The sequence below is a fragment of the Sphaerodactylus townsendi genome, linkage group LG03 (assembly GCF_021028975.2).
Source record: "Sphaerodactylus townsendi isolate TG3544 linkage group LG03, MPM_Stown_v2.3, whole genome shotgun sequence".
In the NCBI taxonomy this organism is placed as follows: domain Eukaryota; kingdom Metazoa; phylum Chordata; class Lepidosauria; order Squamata; family Sphaerodactylidae; genus Sphaerodactylus; species Sphaerodactylus townsendi.
This window is the reverse complement of record NC_059427.1, coordinates 161,281,040-161,301,369: the sequence shown is the minus strand read 5'-3', so window position 1 is coordinate 161,301,369 and position 20,330 is coordinate 161,281,040. Positions and strand designations below refer to the sequence as shown.

At 48.2% G+C, this 20,330-nt stretch overlaps 1 protein-coding gene across 1 annotated transcript in view; it reads right to left on the bottom strand.

The window, feature by feature from the left end:
• The window catches only part of DOCK6 (dedicator of cytokinesis 6), a 130,996-nt gene that overhangs the window by 60,268 nt on the left and 50,398 nt on the right, over positions 1–20,330 (bottom strand). The window contains 2 exon segments of the mRNA XM_048487532.1: positions 10,183–10,345; positions 14,541–14,634. Coding sequence (XP_048343489.1) covers positions 10,183–10,345; positions 14,541–14,634 — 257 coding nt within the window.

Below are 20,330 nucleotides of genomic sequence, written 5' to 3'. Positions count from 1 at the left end.
ATACAGTTCACCCCAATGTATATACATGCGAATTTGTCAGAGATGACTATCCGTTTTTCTAGTTGTTGTGTTATGAACATTGGGGTGAGCTGAATACTGCATCTCATCTTATGTCACGAATCATAGAGTTGGAAGAGACCAGAAGAGCTGTCAAGTCCAACCCCCTGCAATGCAGGAAGACACTATCAAAGCATCCCTGACAGATGGCCATTCAGCCTCTGTTTAAAAACCCCCAAGGAAGAAGACTCCACCACACTCCGAGGCAGAGTATTCCCCTGTCAAACAGCCCTGACCTTCCTAATGTTTAGGTGGAATCTCTTTTCATAAGAACATAAGAACATAAGAACTAGCCTGCTGGATCAGACCAGAGTCCATCTAGTCCAGCACTCTGCTACTCGCAGTGGCCCACCTGGTGCCTTTGGGAGCTCACCTGCAGGATGTGAAAGCAATGGCCTGCTGCTGCTGCTGCTCCTGAGCACCTGGTCTGCTAAGGCATTTGCAATCTGAGATCAAGGAGGATCAAGATTGGTAGCCATAGATTGACTTCTCCATAAATCTGTCCAAGCCCTTTATAATTCATTTGTATTTGCATATCCATTTACAATTACATTAGCATGTATCTGGGTGGAGTTCATTTGCGGTTGCCTTTGAACGGCTCTGGATTTTGGTTTTGATATTTTTTAGTACCGGTAGCTAGGTTTTGTTGATTTTCAGGCTCTCTTCCTTTTTTGTGGAAACTGATCCCATGTTTGTAGATTCACTGGCTCCCCACAAGTGATAATTCACTGGACCCCAGCAGGTCTGTAATTCCAGGATGTCCTTCATACTTCTTTGAGCTCTGAGGACTGTTGCATTTGGCATTAAACAAGTATATTTAGTTTCTTATGGACAAGAAGACACTGGACTATTAGGGTATCTTTGTCATACTTTGCCTTTTTGACAAATGCAGAAACAGGATATAAAAGACTCTTCTGTTTGCAGAACCACCACAAATCCTGCTTTGAGTTTTCATGATGAAAAGGTTCCCAGTTTTGGCTCATAACAGCTAATTTCCTCTCAGTCTCTCAATTCATTGACTCAACTGTTTTCCCCCTTAAACTGTTGGTTGCCTTTTTCTGAGAACTGATGCGACTCTATGGGTGTCCAGAAGTTCTCAGATATGAACCAATATTAACAAATTTTCTCAGGCACACTGCACACTAACCGTCTGCCACACAGCTTCCTGTTTGCAGCAGGGTTTCCCCATGTTTCCTTGTTTACACACAAGGAAGTGCCTGCTACTTCTCCCAAGCTGAGCCACCATTTTCTCTGGCCACTGTTTCCAGGTCAGGAAATTGTTTGCTGCCTCTTTTCTTTTTTAGATGCCATTTCAATAATCTATGGCAGGGGCACCTGATATTTGGAAAGTCATGGTGTATTGATGTGTTCCTTAATTGTGATTGCTCTATTGATAGATGATGACAAGGCTTTTACCGAGCTGATTCCATTCCCAGAAGTGATGTCACAGGACAGACACCACCAGTTTTTTTAAAGTAAAAACTTCCCCTGCCACTGGTCAAGAGTCAGAGCAGCAACAAGGGCTGCTGCAGGAAGGTCTTGCGCCATAGTGGAAAGCTCGCCATCCCTAGTGATGAAATTGAGGATGGGGACTATTGGTATACAGAGAAAGGTCTGCTACCTGAGCAGAGGCGAAGCTCCAAGGGGACAGGGGGACGCAACACACCGGGCACGCGCTACCGTGGGGATGTGGTGAGGGCATTCCGGGGGCATGGTGGGGGGCATTCCGGGGCGGGGCGGAGGACACACCGGTGCACCGGGCACTTTCCCCCCCTTGCTACTCCTCTGCACCTGAGCCTGTGTGAGAGAGGCATTTTCCTGTAGGTTGAACCCATTACTCCTTCTGGTCTCTGGTGCAGCAGAAAACAAGCTTGCTCTCTCTACAACATGACAGCCCTTCAGATGTTTAAACATGACTATCATGTCACCCCTTCGCCTTCTCTTCTCCTGACTAAATATCCCCAGCTCCCCAAATTGCTTCTTATAGAGCAGTGGTGGTGAACCTTTGGCACTCCAGATGTTATGGACTACAATTCCCATCAGCCCCTGCCAGCATGGCCAATTGGTACAAGAGTGGTACAATTACATGGCCAATTGGCCATGCTGGCAGGGGCTGATGGGAATTGTAGTCCATAACATCTGGAGTGCCAAAGGTTCGCCACCACGGTTATAGGGAATGGAATCCAGGTCTTTTACCACTTTGGTCGCCCTCCTCTGAACCTGTTCCAGCTTGTCAATATCCTTCTTGAATTGTGGTGCACAGAACTGGATATAGTATTTGAGGTGAGGTCTGACCAATGCAGAATAGAGTGGTACAATTACATCCCTCAGTTTAGACACTATACTCCTATTGAAGCAGCCCAGAATCACATTGGCTTTCTTGGCTGCTGCCTCACGTTGCTGACTCATGTTCAGTTTGTGGTCTACTAAGACTCCCAGATCCCTTTCACATGACAAGCCAGGTGTCACCCATTCTATATCTGTGCATTTCATTTTTTTTCTGCCTAAGTGTAGTATCTTACATTTATCTTGTTGAAATCGATTTTGTTAGCATTGGCCTACCTCTCTAACCTGTCCAGATCATTTTGAATTCCGACCCTGTCTTCTGGGGTATTACCCTGTTTTCCCCAATATAAGACATCCCCGGAAAATAAGACGTAGTAGAGGTTTTGCTGAAGTGCGAAATATAAGGCATCCCCTGAAAGTAAGACGTAGCAAAGGTTTTGTTTGGAAGCATGCCCAACGAACAGAACACAGAAAAATAAGACATCCCCTGAAAATAAGACATAGCGCTTCTTTGGGAGCAAAAGTTAATATAAGACACTGTCTTATTTTCGGGGAAGCACGGTAGCTACCCCTGCTATTTTGGTGTCATTTGCAAATTTGATGAGCATGCTCTCTATTCCATCATCCAAGTCGTTGATGAAAAATACTGAACAGCACCGGGCCCACGACAGAACCCTGTAGCACGCCACTAGTCCCTCCTCTGGCTTCGACTGGATCTAATCTGCTCCCCTCCCCCCACTCCAGGAATGTGGGAATTGGGAAGAATTCTTCTCTCAGGAGCGTGGATTATCTTGAAACAAGACCACAGCACGAGTTTGTCTCCTGCCAGCCCCGCCCTTTCGAGCCCTGAGTGTAAGGTTGGGGGTTAGTTTCTGCTCCGCTTTCCTGACCCTATGGCTTAATTCCACGCTCTGGGCTACAGGGCGTGTCTGGATGAGTTGCTGTCTTTAACCTTGCTGCAATCTCTCATCTTGCATGCACGCTTGAAGCTTGTTTTTCGCTTCTGCCATGGGAAATTAAGGCGCTTTGGTAGTTCGGGGAGGCTGGATTGTCCGTGAGCAAGTTTACACCTCAAGCCCGGAAAGTCAGAATCTGCATTATGCGGTATTGTGATCAAGTTGAAGTTTATGAAATAAAAGAATTGAAATCAGTTGCTATATTTCGAGTCCTTTGAGGTTCCTTACATTATGCGGATTCTTATTATTCTATCTTCGGTTTGATCGTGGGTCCAGTAATTCATCCTTCATCCGTTTTGTGGATCCCTGATGTCTATCAGCATGCAGGGATTGACTACTGAGAGCTGCTGCCAAGGTTTGGAAGCATGCGAAGAGACTGTGGTAGCCCCCCCAAAGAGGGTTCCCTCCTTCCACACGCACGTGGTCCTCTGTGGGAGGAACCAGCGGAATCGATCTCTCCTGGTGAGACTCCCTTCTTCCAGGCCCCCGCTCAGCCGGAGCTTGGGGCCTTCCTCCAACTGCAACGGTGCAAATGGAAGAAGCCCCCCTGATGGTTTCCTCCGACGCATTCGGTCTCGGACCGACGCCTGGAAGTGCATCAGGAAGGCTATTACGCATCCTGGTGGCGGAGGTCGATGGACAGCTGGGCTCCCCAGGGAGCTGCATTTCACCACCCGCCAACATGTGGATTACAAACCGGGTGGATGCTAACGGTGAGGGAAGAAATCGGGTATCAAATCCAAATTCATGGAGATACCCAGGAATCCTTGGAAAGATTTCCTGGACCAATGCTTCGAGGACCCTCCTCCCAAGACCACTGGTAGAGACCGGAGCTGCCTCGGCGGGCTCGCCTCCTTCCACCACCCTCGGACTCCGGGAGGATAGTTTTGGATTTACCTAAAGTGTTGCCTTTAGAGTCAGTTTACCTTCGCTGGAAGATGCCCGCGGCCTAATGACCCTCCGGACTTAAGAGACCTCGAGGCGAATTGCCCTGCTCCGTTCACGAGGGGGGGCCGGGATTCTCCAGACCTGACATGGACTTGAGGGGGGGGCGACTTCGCCCTGCCTGCCATGCGATGAGCGGCGCCCCCATTTTGGATCTTTGGGAACAGCTCGAATCCCTTGAGAGGGGCCAAACCGACTGGGAACAGGAACGGGAAGCCCTCGAAAGAGAGCGTGAAGCCCTAGAACTTGAACGGGAGCAGGAGCGAGAAGCCCTCAAAAGTGAGCAACTAGCTTTCGAATGGGAGCGTGAACAGCAGTGCCAAGCCGTGGAAGCGGAGTTGTCCCGTGAGAAGGGTGTTCTTAGAGAACAATTTCTCAAAGACCTCACTTCCCGTGATCATGTCTTGGAACACTCCAGACTCGGTGGCCCAGTTGCCAACGCTGGCGCCCGAAAGCACTGGAAAGTCAAGGAGAAATCGAAGCAGCACTGCAACGAGAACGCTGAGTAGGACTGCAGTGTGACCAGGAAGCTCTCTACCGCCGGGGAGGGAATTACGGGCAAGAGAAGCTGCCATCTCGAGGAGGTTTAAGAACCTCAGTGGCTTAATTCTACCTTCAGCACCGGGTAACGAAGCTCAGCCTGCGTTCGTCATTGCCCCTATCTCGCACTGCCCGCCAGAATGGAGGCTCCCCTTGCAGCAACGTAGAGTCCTACTCCCGGTGCAAATCCACCCCCTCTCCCACGGGTGTATCCCTCCACCGCCTATGGCATTAACCACCACCGGGACAGGTTCCTGCCCTGGCTCATGAAAGGCGCCGATAGGCTTAGGGGCTATAATCGCCTGCGACATCCCCGCCAAGGTTTGATGCAAACTCGCCCAGATTGCCTTATTTTATCCTACAACTGGACGCACACATGCTCGAATTTGATGATCTTTATCGATCCGAAGCCGAGAAAGTGCGAGACATCGGATCAGTGTTGGATGGGGATGCCGTGGAATTACATGAACTGGGAGGGGCCCCTGAACTTCAAAACGTGGCGGCCTTACTCCAAGGCCTCCGATTATGCTTTCAGGATCCGGAGGAGGTGAACAAGGCCATTAAGACTATTAAAACCCTCAAGCAGGGTAACAAAACCTTCGCAGAATTTGCTCGAGAGTTCCATTTAGCCGCGAGCAAACTCCCAGACTGGCCCGAACGCATGAAGTGCGAATACTTCCACGATGCTATCGACCCGGAAATCTGCACCTGGGCAGATATGGTGCGTGAACCACAAACCATTGCTGAGTGGATTACAACTGGCAACCTTATTGCGGCCCGACTTACCCGATCCAAGACGGGGAAATCTGCCACCAGCAAGCCTCCTCCCAAGCCTGCAGCGGCTGCCGCCGCACCGCCGAAGAAGGCAGGTGCAGGACCTCCTGCAACTGAGTCCACCCCCGAGCGTCGCCGCCGCCTCGGATTATGCTTATATTGCGGGGGACCGGGCCACATGGCAGCCAATTGCCCGAAGAAACAAAAGGCGCCCGTCCCCGCTCCTCGCAAGTCGACGGCACGAACCCCACGTAAACCAGGACCCCGGGGATCCCAGGGAGCTGCGCAAACCGCCTGTGAGGACGAGCCCGGAGATGTCGATGACACCGAACCTGAAGGAGTGAGCCTTTCCTCTGGCCCCGCGGAGGAGATCCCAGCGCCAGATGCGGTGAGTGAAGGGGGAGCTCCCATTACTATTATGACCACTCTAACCAATACGTCCAAGCACACTCGTATTCTAGCACGAGCACTCGTGGATTCAGGTTGCTCCCACTGCCTTATGAGGCCTCAGGAAACAGAGCAATTAGGGCTTGAACGTATAGCATTGGCCAAACCCATCCCCTTCATCCAAATGGATGGCAGCCCGTTAGGCACCAAAGGCCCGGCCCGTTTCAAAACCCAACCAGTGCTCCTACAATGCGCTGAACACTGGGAAAGGCGTAGCTTCATCCTGGCTCCAGTCGCCAAACATCCCATAGTGTTGGGAATGCCCTGGCTCCTCTCCCATGAACCCACCATCTTCTGGGGGCAACGTATAGTCCGGTTCACCGATCCTCCTTGTGGGGATCACATGCACGAAGGAGAGCCACCGGCGGAACCCAAAGAAAACCCCGAGGAACCCCAGCCAATGGCCCTCGACATTGCCCCATGCCCGGAGTTGACCGCAGTTCCCAAACAATACTGGGATTTAGCCAAAGTCTTTGAAGAACAAGAGTGCGATCAACTTCCCCCCCCCCCATCGGGACACAGACTGTAAAATCCTCTTGGTCCCAGGGGCGCAACTTCCGAAGGGTAGAATATACCGGATGAGCCCCACCGAAGAGAAGGAGCTTCGTGCCTTTCTCGATAAGAACCTGGCTCGCGGGTTTATTCGACGGGCCACCAAGAGCACCCACGCAGCCCCTGTTCTGTTTGTGAAAAAGAAGGATGGGTCCCTGCGACTTTGTACTGACTATCGTGGTTTAAACGCTGTCTCTCTTTCGAATAAGTACCCCTTGCCCCTTATCAAAGACTTACTCGATGCATTGGGGAAGGGGCGTATCTTCACCAAGCTGGATCTGAGAGAAGCATATTACCGAGTACGAATCGCTGAAGGATTTGAACACTTAACAGCGTTCAATACGAAATTTGGTCAATATGAATACTGTGTAATGCCCTTCGGGTTATCCGGAGCCCCAGGGGCTTTCATGTCGCTTATCAATGATGTCTTACAGGATTTTCTGTTCAAAGGGGTGGTGGTGTATTTAGATGATGTCCTCATTTATTCTCAAACAGTAGAAGAGCATGAACGACTGGTCAGGGCAGTGTTGCAACGTCTGCTCGACAATTCCCTCTTTGTAAAACTGTCCAAATGTGCCTTCCATCAGACTTCCCTAGACTACCTGGGCTATCGGATCTCTCCAGAGGGTCTGGAGATGGATCCTGCCAAAGTGGCAGCGGTTGTGAATTGGCCTGTCCCCACCACCCGCAAGGAACTCCAATCCTTTTTGGGGTTTGCCAATTTCTATCGAGATTTCATCCCCCAGTTTGCCAAAATTGCCCTACCGCTTACAGATTTGCTACGCACCAAGGGAAAAGGCCCTCAGGCATCTAAGCCCGGGGCTTCCCTTTCCTGGTCTCCGGAGTGCCAAGAATCGTTTCAAGCTTTAAAGACTGCCTTCACTACAGAGCCCATATTGAAACACCCGGATCCCGCCTTGCCCTTCATCGTACATGTCGATGCTTCGGACAAAGCCTTAGGAGCAGCTCTCTTGCAGAAAAATAAAAATAATAAACTTGTGCCGTGTGCTTATTTATCGAAAAAACTATCGGGTCCTGAACTTAACTGGACTGTTGGTGACAAGGAAACAGCAGCCATCAAGGAGGCCCTTAGTACGTGGCGGCATTGGCTGGAAGGTTCTGCCCGTCCTTTTCAAGTTTGGTCAGACCATAAAAACCTAGCTGCCTTGTCTACTCCACTCAAAATGTCGGCTAAACAGTTGAGATGGGCTGATTTCTTCTCCAGGTTCAACTTCACAGTCCATTTTTTCCCTGGCAATAGCAACAAGTTGGCTGATGCCTTCTCCCGCCTGCCTAAAGGGGCGGATACCTCCTTACGCACAACTCCCCGCACCATCCTTTCGCCCGCCCAGTCGGGATTGGCAGTGACCCGATCCCAGACAGCCGCTTCCCCGGCACCACCCCCAACAAGTGTTCCGGACGTTGTATCCCCATTTCTATGTATTACTCTGGAGGAGGCGGGACGACAGGACGTGCTCCGGAAAAGGAGGAATCCGAACTGGCCTCTTGCAATTGCATGGGGGAGTCTGGAGGCGGGGTGATTATTGGCACGCCCTACCGACTTACGCAAGCAGGTTCTCCTGGCGGGCCATGACGCTCGCCAAGCGGGACACTTCGGATTTCAAAACGCTCCAATTCTGCTTCGCTTATTGCTTTGGTGGCGCACTATGCTAAAGGACATTGAAGTTACATCGTGCGGTACCCGGGAACGTATGGAGGCTAAGGGCATCCCTGGTAAGCCCCACGGATTGCTGGCACCCTATTCCCCCGGTTGCCAGACCCTGGCAAGTGATATCCATGGACTTCATCACGGATCTCCCTAACAGCCACGGGAACACAGTTTTATGCGTGGTGGTGGATTCAGCCTTCCAAACAGGCTTATTTTGTCCCCGCGTCTCCACCATCCCCTCTGCGCCCAAATTAGCTAAATTGTTTATTCAACATGCTCCATCGCTTGCACTCGCCGCCGGAGAGAGTGATCTCCTCATCACGGCCCCTGGTTCATATCTAAGTTTTGGAAAGCATTCCTGGAGATTCTGGGAACCATAACGGCTGTCGCTTCGCTCCGCATCACGTGCAAAGCGACGGCTAGACCGAACGGACTAACAGAACGCTTGAGCAGTACTCTACGTTGTTACACCAACTATCAACAAGATAACTGGGCTAAACCCTTCCCTTCTATAATTACGCCTATAACGCAACGCCGTTCATAGTGGTACCAACAAAACACCATTTGAGGTGGTAAGCCGGGCCGTTCGCTTCAATAAGTTGCCCTAACTCCCAGATCGCGCGCTTCAACCTCCCGATTTTGGTGACTGGATCCGGGTCTCTAGCTGAAGGCTGGAATTCCGGTTCTTCCTCGCTTTCGCAAGTTTATAAAGCGCAGGAAAATCAGGCGGATAAAACGAGTTGACTTTCCCCTGCACGTAGGAGAAAATTTCAGTTTATTTGTCCATTAGGGAAACCCTTAGGGATGCGTACGGGCAATCTAAGCTTGTAAGAAATTCATAGGTCCATTTCGGATCACCCAGGTGACTACTGGTGCACCCGCTCGCTTAGAATTACCAAATTGGCTCAGTAACATTCATCCCGGTATTTCATTCTGGCTTGCTCAAGCTGGCTCCTGATTCAGATGCCTGGCATGACCCAACGGATGCACCCCCGCCGGGTGATCGTTGGATACAAGCAAACGGCCGCAATTGATGCTGTTCTGGACTCTCGTTATAGAGCCTGCAAACGCTTGCAATATCGCGGCTTCCTGGGTGGGATATCCCTCTAGCCATAATCAATGGGTGTATGTGGAAAATATTGATCAATTTCTGCCTTCTATAAAGCTTTTCCTCATAAGCCAGGTGGGGAGGGAGCTTTCGCGGAGAGAGGCTGAGGGTAAGGTTGTAGGTTAGTTTCGTCTCCGCTTTCCTGGACTTTGGGCCATGAATTCCACGCTCTGGGCTGCGCGCGTCTGGATGGTTGCTGTCTTTAACCTTGCTGTACTTATCTTATGCGTTTGAAGCTTGTTTTTCGCTCTGCCGTGGGAATTGCGCTTGGGTGTTCGGGGAGGGGCTGGATTGTCCGTATAAGCGACACCTCAAGCCCGGGAAAGTCAGAATCCGCATTGCGTGTATTGTGATCATTGAAGTTTATGAAATAAAAGAACTGAAATCAGTTGCTATATTTCGAGTCCTTTGAGGGTCCTTACACTAAGCCATCCGGCAGCACAGAACTAGGAGGAGTGGAACTAAGAAGAAGAAGAAGAGTTTGGATTTATATCCCCCCTTTCTCTCCTGCAGGAGACTCAAAAGGGCTGACAATCTCCTTGCCCTTCCCCCCTCACAACAAACACCCTGTGAGGTGGGTGGGGCTGAGAGAGCTCCGAGAAGCTGTGACTAGCCCAAGGTCACCCAGCTGGCGTGTGTGGGAGTGCACAGGCTAATCTGAATTCCCCAGATAAGCTTCCACAGCTCAGGCGGCAGAGCTAGGAATCAAACCCGGTTCCTCCAGATTAGATACACGAGCTCTTAATCTCCTACGCCACTGCTGCTCCTAAGACAGCAACACCACAAAAACAACACAACTGGCCAGCCAGGCAGCCTTCCTGCTACACTGTGACAGAAAGTGCACCCACCGATACGTCGTGTGAGGAGTATAGACCTCCTTGATGGGGAACTCCAGGATCTCTTTGGTGGGCCGGACCCGAAGGTCAGGATAAGGCAGGACATGCAGGAGCTCCGGGGACAGGCAGTAATGGGGGTTCTCCGGCACCGGGGAAATGTCAATCTTCAGCAGGGCTGCAAGTACACAAGCAAGAGACACGGTCTGGCAGGAAGTCTTGTGTGCAAAGAACACAACAGCATCCCCGGATGGGGTGAAGCACACGGCAGGGAAAAGTTGGAGGGGCGAGGGGGAAGGCATGACACTTCTGCCTTGCGCCTGTTCCACATCTTCCGCATGACCACAAACCACACTCAGGCCAAAAGCTCTCCTTCGATGCCATCGCGACTAAGCTCCAGCAGAACTGTTCTCTTCCGAAGGGTACCATGGCCCCACAGTGGCCCATTTCAGTCCAACAGTGGCTCTCGTCAGTGGCTTTCATCTTCCAAGCACTTCTCCCTCTAGGGCAGTGATGGCGAACCTATGGCACGGGTGCCAGAGGTGGAACTCAGAGCCCTTTCTGTGGGCACGCGTGCACAGAGTTCATCATGTTGGGGGGGACGGAAAATCACCCCCACACACACACACGCACATCTAGGCAAGCCTGGGCACGATCCTTTACCTGGGAGTAAGCTCGGTTGCTGGCAATGGGGCTTGCTTCTCAGTAAACCTTCCTAGCGTCGTGATCCACCCATTCGAAGCACTGCATAGTTGCTTCACCAAGCTTACTCCCAAGTAACGCATGCTTCAGAGCCAACTGTTTTTTCTAAACTAAAACCTCAGTATTCAGGTTAAATTGCCATGTTGGCACTTTGCGATAAATAAGTGGGTTTTGGGTTGCAATTTGGGCACTTGGTCTCGAAAAGGTTCGCCATCACTGCTCTAGGGTGTTGTGGGTTTTCCGGGTTGTGTAACCGTGTTCCAGTATCATTTTCTCCTGATGTTTTGCCTGCATCTGTGGCTGGCATCTCCAGAAGATCCTCTGACGATGCAAGCAGCTGCAGGCGAAATGTCAGGAGAAAATGCTACTGGAACACGGCCACACAGCCCAGAAAATCCACAACACCCTAGCGATTCCGGCTGCGAAAGCCTTCAACTACACTGTCTCCCTCTCTTTGAACACTCCAGTTCCCTGCCACACTTCCTGGCTTGTTCAAGCCACAGTTTGCCTCCAAGCCACAAAAGTCTGAAATGAGTTTCCAGTTCTGGCTTGGAGGTAAATCGGCCTGAAAATCACCACACAAACTTGCACAAACCAGGAAGCAAGGATGGAATGCACAAGCGTGAAGTCTGTTCCTGAGGGCAAGCTGGAGTTAACTGAGCTGGCCACCCAGAAGGAGAGCCAACCAGCAGTGAGAAGAGAAACGGCCCCTGCTGCTACCCTGGCCCCAGCAGGAGCAGACAGGAGCAAAGACAGAGGAACTAGCTCAGCATCTCTCACTACAGAGTGTAAAGGGAGAAGACACATGGACATTCAGCAAGAGGCTTGAAGCACTGTGAACATACAGGTGGTTGAGAGGTACCAACCCACTGAATGCTGGGATATGCTCCAGCCCCTGGCTGGCCAGGCCACCTCCACCTCTCCATACCTCCTTGGGGAGATTCAAGTGCAATGTAGGTAGTTGGGGCAGGTTGACAGCCTCCATCTCTGCTGCAAGTTCACTTTCCAGCAGCAGGAACATAAGAACATAAGAAAGAGCCTGCTGGATCAGACCAGAGTCCATCTAGTCCAGCACTCTGCTACTCGCAGTGACCCACCAGGTGCCTTTGGGAGCTCACATGCAGGATGTGAAAGCAACGGCCTTCTGCGGCTGCTGCTCCCGAGCACCTGGTCTGCTAAGGCATTTGCAATCCCAGATCAAGGAGGATCAAGATTGGTAGCCATAGATTGACTTCTCCTCCATAAATCTGTCCAAGCCCCTTTTAAAGCTATCCAGGTTAGTGGCCATCACCACCTCCTGTGGCAGCATATTCCAAACACCAATTACACGTTGCGTGAAGAAATGTTTCCTTTTATTAGTCCTAATCCCCCCCCCCCCCAGCATTTTCAATGGATGCCCCCTGGAAGAGGTGATGATGGGAAAGGGACAAGTGAGCAGGACAGGAAACAGGCGGAGTTCTTGCCCACCTCCACCCCTCTGGGAATAAAAACAGCCCAGAGCCAAGGCAAAAATGGACATCACGGTGCAAGACAGCATGCGGCAGTACTGGCTAGCCAGAGGCTGCCACAGGCCCAGGCCACATGAATATGTAAGAGCCACGGGCATGCCTAGAAAGCAAGGCCAAAAAATTTTCACAGGTCTGTGAGCTGTTTCTAAATTATAGATCTTCTTTCCCACATGGCAATTTAGGTCAAAAGTCTGGGATGCTGGAGAAGCGAGTGAGCAGCAGCTGGACTCTGTCGAGCCTCTGGAGCAGTGTTTTCCAACCTTTTTGATGTCACGGTGCACTTACCAGGTCTATCGCTCGGAAGGCCGGAAGGGGCTGAGTTGGCGGGCCAGAAAGGGCTCTGGCTCAGGAGGGTCGGTGGCTCGTAGGGCCTAGCCAGGCGGCCCACAAGCAACCTCGCCCAGCCTCGTGACTTCCACGATGCGTGCACGGAAATGTTCAGGTCATTGGCTGACAGGGAGGCTGGGGAGGGCTGGAGGCCATGGTTCAGAGGCGGAGCTATGGGAAATGGAGCCCGGTGCAAAATCTGAGTTTTGCTTCCCCCCCGCCGCAATGTTCGTTTGTGTTTTTGGTATTTTTTAGTATTTTTCAGGTTTTGGCCTGCAGGGGGTGCAGTTTTTAGGCTAGCAGCATCAAAAATTCAGGGTATACTTTAGGAGACTATCCTGATGATACCAGCCAGATTTGGTGAAGTTTGGTTCAGGGGGTCCAAAGTTATGGACTCTCAAATGTGTAGCCCCCATCTCCTATTAGCTCCCATTGGAAACAATGGGGGATGGGGCACCCCTTTTGGGAGTCCATAACTTGGGGCCCCCTGAACCAAACCTCACCTATCTTGGGTGGTACCATCAGGAGAGTCCCCAAAAAACTCCCTGAAATTTTGGTGCTGCTAGCCTTAAATCTGTGCCCCTGCAGGCCAAAAACTGAAAAACAGTAAAAAATACAAAAAAACAAACCTGAAATTTTTGCTGCCCCCCCCCCTCCTGCGCGCCCGGTGCAATGCGCATCCCCTGGTCCCCTTGCAGCTCCGCCTCTGCCATGGTTGCTGCTGCTGGCTTGATTGGTACTGTGTGGGGGGAGATTCTGCAAAGGGAAGGAGGCGGTAGTGTTGTTGCGGTACCCCCAGGACATGCTCATGGCACCCCAGGATACCACAGAACCCCAGTTGGGAATCGCTGCCCTGCAGCTTCAGCGAAATGGAGAGAGGCCTTCTTCAGAACCACCATTCATTGCCACATGTGGCCAGCAGGAAGGCCTCTGATTCAGCCGGGCAGGAAGGGCTCCCATTCATCCATGCTGATCCGGGCTTTTACCTGGTTGGTATTCACTCTCTAGCAGGCTTGTCAATCATCCAAGTAGTGCCTGGAAATCTCCCACTATTACAGTGATGGCAAACTTTTTTGAGACCGAGTACCCAAACTGCAACCCAAAACCCACTTATTTATCGCAAAGTGCCAACACGGTAATTTAACCTGAATACTGAGGTTTTAGTTTAGAGAAAATGGTTGACTCTGAGGCGTGCATTACTTGGGAGTAAGCTTGGTGGTAGTTGTTGGCTTTGCTTTGAAGCACCTGTGCAACTCTTCCAGTGGGTGAATCACGACCCTAGGAGGGTTTACTCAGAAGCAAGCCCCATTGCCAGCAATCAAGCTTAAAGGATCGTGCTTTAGTTCTTTGCATGAAAATCAGTGGGGTTTAACAGCGCTTAACAGAGTTACCTATACTGCTTCCCTAAAACTATGTCTTAGGTTTAATGCTAATAATCAAGCCCAGCGGCCCAGGCCAGCCTAGATGTGGGGGGGGGGGGGAATTCCCCCCCACATGATGAACTCTGTTTGTGCGTGCCCACAGAGAGGGCTCTGAGTGCCACCTCCGGCACCTGTGCCATAGGTTCGCCATCACTGCACTATTACAACAGATTTTCAGATGACCCAGATCAGTTCCTCTGGAGAAAACGCTCACCCTGTAACCTGCCGAGATCCCTCTCCTCCTCGAAACCTGTCCTCCTTGGGTTCCACTCCTAAAATCTCCAGGCATTCCCCCAACCAGAGCTGGCAATCCCCCTCCCTAGGCACAGCTGCCCCTCTGGACTCTCCAATGCCTGACACTCACAGCAAGAGCCACAGAGTGGGCTGAAAGAGGCAAGTGGCCACCTCACCTTACCTGTGATAGGTCGAAGCCTCCGCAGGACAGATGAAGGTCGCCTCATGTCTGCCAGGAACTTGTACAAGTCTTCATCACTGAGACGGTCGGCCTCCTGAAATAAGGGGCGGGGAGATTTGGTTCTGACACCACACTTTTCTCCATCATAAGACATCTCAAAGCGATTTACAATCACTCTTCTCGCAACAGGCATTGTGAGAGTTCAGTGGAACTGAGAGAGTTCGGAGAGATCTAAGACTGGCCCAAGGTCACCCAGCAGGCTTCATGTGGAGGAGCGGGGGATCAAACCTGCTTCTCAAAATTAGAGTCCACCCTCTTAACCCCTGGAGCATGATGGAGGAGGAGGAAGAGGGGCAGAGTGAATTCTGGAATGAAGGCAAAAGGACCGTAGCGAGGGATGAAGCAGGCAAGGCCAGGGGAGACCCACACAGTCTCTCCAGAAATGCAGCCAAGTCTCCTTCCTGCACGGACTTGCGCAGCTCCAGAAGGGCTCGCCCAAAGCTGCCAAGGGCTCCTTAACTAACCCAAAGAAGAACTGGCTGACGGGGCAGGACAGCTTCACTATTCATCAAACAGGAGAGAAAAATGGGTGCTTTGGGAGCTGCTACAAGCTAAGCGATGCCTCGCTATTTCCACCAGGATTGCCGCAGACTGTTACAGCATCCGTGCTCTTTTCCTCCTGGGACAGTCGTGTCCAGAGACAAAAGGGTAACACAACCCCCACCCCCCACAAAAGGAGGCCTGATCTATTGCCACATTGCCTGCCTGCCTGCCTGCCTGCCTGCCTGCCTGCCTGCCTGCCTGCCTGCCTGCCTGCCTGCCTGCCTGCCTGCCTCCCTCCCTCCCTACTCCCCACCCCGTCAGATCCTAAAGGGCGATTCTGTCTTTCTTTCATCCTTGGCTTAGCTCTGCTCACTCACTGGGTCACTGGTATCTATGCTTTCTGCAAGAAACCTTCTATGGTACACTGGCAACCACACTGTATGAGGGGTGACTTTACCTGACGAATTGTCTCCTGCAATCTTGTTCTTTGCCTAATCCAGGGGTCTGCAACCTGCGGCTCTCTATATGTTCATGGACTACAATTCCCATCAGCCCCTGCCAGCATGGTCAATTGGGGCTTGGACAGATTTATGAAGTCGATTTATGGCTCCCAATCTTGATCCTCTTTGATCTGAGATTGCAAATGCCTTAACAGACCAGGTGATCGGCAGCAATAGCCGCAGAAGGCCATTGCTTTCACATCCTGCATGTGAGCTCCCAATTGCACCTGGTGGGCCACTGCGAGTAGCAGAGTGCTGGACTAGATGGACTCTGGTCTGATCCAGCTGGCTTGTTCTTATGTTCTTATGATGGGAATTGTAGTCCACGAACATCTGGAGAGCCGCAGGTTGCAGACCTCTGGCCTAATCACACCTGAGAATGGTTATCCCAGACTTCGGTGAGGAAAAAGGCACCCGTCCTTGAGCAGGGTAATTGATTTTTTTAAGATAGCTGGGAAGTAAGGAAGGAAATGTGTGTTTTAACCAAGAGCTGGTTGTTGTGGCTTGGGAGTGTTATTTTTGTACTAATTAAATCTTTTAAGATTCGGTATATTACGTGGAGAGCTGATTATTTAACCTTGGGGATTTTGCTAATAACTCTGTGAACTTCATTTGGACAACTGTGTCTGGAGCTGTGATATATGAACCCCTTTGATGAAGAGGATTAGAGGAAGAGCGACCTCCAGCTTGTCCTCAGCAACTGAACTGCTGTGCCCTCTGACTGAGTTTCTTAGAGTGTTGGGAGCGCATGAGAAGAGGGTGAGCAAGTGAGCAGTTCCATACACATGGTGGCAGCGGTGGGATGATCTGGACTGGTGCAGTGGTTAAGAGTACCAGCCAGTGGGCATAGAATACATGGCCTTTTTGGTCCTTACTGTTCTGTATGTCCCATGGCCAACTCCGAGATGAAATTGCCACAAATTACTTGCTCTCCAGAACCACCAAGTAAATGGGCCATGTCAGAATGCTGCCCTAGAGGCACAAACCACCACATCCAGGAAATCACTTGAACTTCCCAGTGGAGCAGAAATGGACTCCAGGCCAGCCTTCGGCCTTAAACCACTCATCCACACTAAAAACTGAAGAACAAACATGAAATTTTTTTCAAACAATATAAACGGGTTAAACAACCCAAGGAAACGTAAAATAGTTTACGACTATTTGAGGAAGCAGAATAATGATGTTGTGTGCATTCAGGAAACTCATGTTAAGTAAGGCCATGAAGAATACCTAAAACAAACCATCTTGGGAATTGGTTTTCATAATTGTTATAAGAGTAAGAAAAGAGGTGTATCTCTCTACATAAAAGAACATCTGTCACCAAGGGAGGTTTTTAGAGATAAGGAGGCAAGAGTACTGGGTGTTGAGGTCTGCTGGGAAAATTTGACTGTTTTACTTGTAGGGGTATATGCACCAAATAAGGGGAAATCTACCTTTTATACAAAATTGATTGATATGCTACTGGATTATCCATATGATAACATTATGGTTATGGGAGATTTCAACGGGGTCATGGATGTCAGGCTAGATAAACTTTCGGAGACAAAAAAGAAGAGAGATTTAAAGAAAAAGGAAGAAGGTCTATTACCAAAGAGTTGGAGAGATGGTGTAGAAATGTTACGTTTGAGTGATGTATGGAGGGAAAGAAATGGTAACTCCAAAGAGTACACATTCTTCTCAAATAGGCACAGCTCACTATCAAGGATAGATATGGTCTGGGCTGGTAGTAAAATATTAGATAGAATTAAAAAGATTGAAATTGCCCCAATGACACTGTCAGATCATAGCCCAATAAATTGGGAACTTGAGTGTAAGAGGTCTTACGGCCCCTGGAAGCTAAAGGACTGGGTCTTACAGAAGGAGGAGATGGTGAAAGAAATTGAAAATGAGCTATTAGAATATTCTGAAATTAACTTAAACTCAGTGGATAACATTAATACAGTCTGGGACGCAAGTAAAGCCTACATAAGAGGCACGCTCATTAAAAAAGAAAGTACCATAAAAAAAGCCAAAACCTCAAGAATGAAACTTTATTGAAAACCTTGAAATCTTTGGAACTACAATTACAAAGAAACCCTAAAAACATACAAATTAAAGATAAACTAAATATACTAAGAAAGGAACTACAAAATAAATGGTGGAAAGAAATAATCAATAATTTGAAATTTATAAAGCAGAAATATTTTATGCAAGCTAATAGACCTGGTAAGTGGCTTGCAGCTCAGATCAAAAAAGAACAAAAGTCAAGGACTATAAGAAAACTAAGATTGTCACATGAAACTATATTAGATCCAAACATTATTGAATTAGAACTAGTAAAGTACTATACTGAGCTTTACAAACAGGAAATAGTTCCTACTGAAGATACAAACCAATATCTGGGAAATGAAAAAATAAAGACACTTACAATAAAACAAAAAGAACTATTAAATAACCCAATAACTATAAAGGAAATTCAAACAGCAATAAAGAGTGCAAAAAAAGATACTGCCCCAGGACCAGATGGCTTATCAAATCAGTATTATAAAAAATTTATGGAGGTTCTAACCCCACATTTAGAAAAGATTTTCAACAATATAATGTTAAAAGGAGAGATACCCAAATCATGGGAGGATACCCACATTTCATTAATTCCCAAAGGTTCCATCTCAAACCCACAACCGGGTGACTTCCGCCCGATATCATTACTAAATAATGATTATAAACTATTTACTTCCATTTTGGCTAGAAGGTTACAAAGTATCTTACAGGATTATATTATTGATGACCAGTCAGGTTTTATTCCTGGACGTAATGGATCTAAGAATGTACGAACTGTGTTAAATATAATAGAGAAAATGGATAAAACGCCGGGGGAAAAGTTTGCAATGGTGTTTATTGATGCTGAAAAGGCTTTCGATAATGTCAATTGGAATTTTATGAAATTGCTGTTTCAAAAAATGGAAATGGGAGAGCCTTTCATGAATGCGATGAACAGCATTTATAAAAACCAAAACACAAAACTTAAAATAAATGGTGGATTGTCAAAAAAATTTAACATCTTTAAGGGAACAAGGCAAGGTTGTCCAATCTCCCCACTGTTGTTTAATATTACAATAGAGGTACTCCTCAACAATTTAAGTTTGGACAACTCATATGATGGAATAAAAATCAAGAAAGAGAATTTTAAATTACAAGCCTTCGCAGACGATCTAGTTTTATTCATTGGCAACCCTGAGAAAGCCATTCCATCTGTATTAAAGACAATTCAAACCTTTGGAAGTCAAGCGGGCTTTAAACTTAATAAGCATAAAACTAAAATGTTCCTGTGGAATGTGAATGAAGAAAACAAACAACAACTAATAGAGCAAGTTAAAATACAAACTGTGGAAAAAATTAAATATCTAGGAATAAATTTGGAGAAATCGAACAAAAATTTGTTCAAAAATAACTATGAAAAGATTTGGAAGGAAATCAAAATAGACTTGAAAAAATGGGACAATTTGGCTATATCATTTTCGGGTAGAATAGCGATAATTAAGATGATAGTACTCCCCAAATTGCTCTATATTTTTCAAAACATTCCAATTATTAACTCAAAAAATTTTTTTACAACTTGGAAGCAAACAATAACCCAATTCATATGGAAGAACAAGAAAGCTCGAATCAAGTATTCATCCTTAATTGAAAGGAAGGAAAAAGGAGGTTGGGCCTTACCTGACCTGAGGTTATACCATGATGCCTGTGCCCTTCTGTGGGTGAGTGACTGGATAAGTTTAGAAAACGACAAACTGCTCAGTTTAGAAGGAGTAGAGAACGTCTGGGGCTGGCACAGATATCTCTGGCCGACCAATAATAACTCGTTTACGCATTTCAAAAAACACACACTCAGAAGGTCATTACTTAACACCTGGAATAAATATAAACTTAAGCTGTACACAAAGCTCCCACCATGGGTCTCCAGGTTAGAAGCAGTGCTAAATTGTCAGTGTGCAGCAGAAAAATCATGGCCCAAATATAATGAGCTGTTAACATGGAACAATGGACAACCAAACTTAAGAACTAGGGATGACATAAAAATAGGAAGTGCAGGCTGCCACTGGTTTACCTACTTCCAGATAAGGGAAGAACTAGAAAGGGACTCCAAAATACTGGGAATTGAGCGAACATACAACGAATGTGATGTTATTGCCTTAAACCCAATTAGAAAACACAAGATAAGTCAAATATATAAATTGTTATTGAAGATGGAATTGGAATCAGAAATGGTTACCGATGCAATGGTAAAGTGGGCTCAGGACTGTGGCAAGAATATACTTTATAACAGCTGGGAGGAAGCCTGGAAAAGGCATCAAAAGTATACATCCAGCATAGACTTAAAGGAAAACTTTTTGAAAGTCTATCACAGGTGGTACCTGACTCCAGTAAGGCTGGCCCAAATAAGTAAAACACATGCATCGAAATGCTGGAAATGCAAAAAAAAATCAAGGCACCTATTTCCATTTATGGTGGTCTTGCCCCAAAATTAAAAAATTCTGGATAGAAACGCACAAAATAGTACAAAAAATATTAGGCCATAAATTTGACATGTGTCCGGAAAGTTATCTTTTGGGTATTTTCCAGGACAATACTCCACCCAAAGATGTTAACTTATTTCTTTATATTGCCACTGCAGCAAGGATTCAAATAGCTAAAAAGTGGAAAAACAGGAAAGCCCCCAAATATAAAGACTGGTTAAATGCCCTCATTGACTATAGAGATATAGATA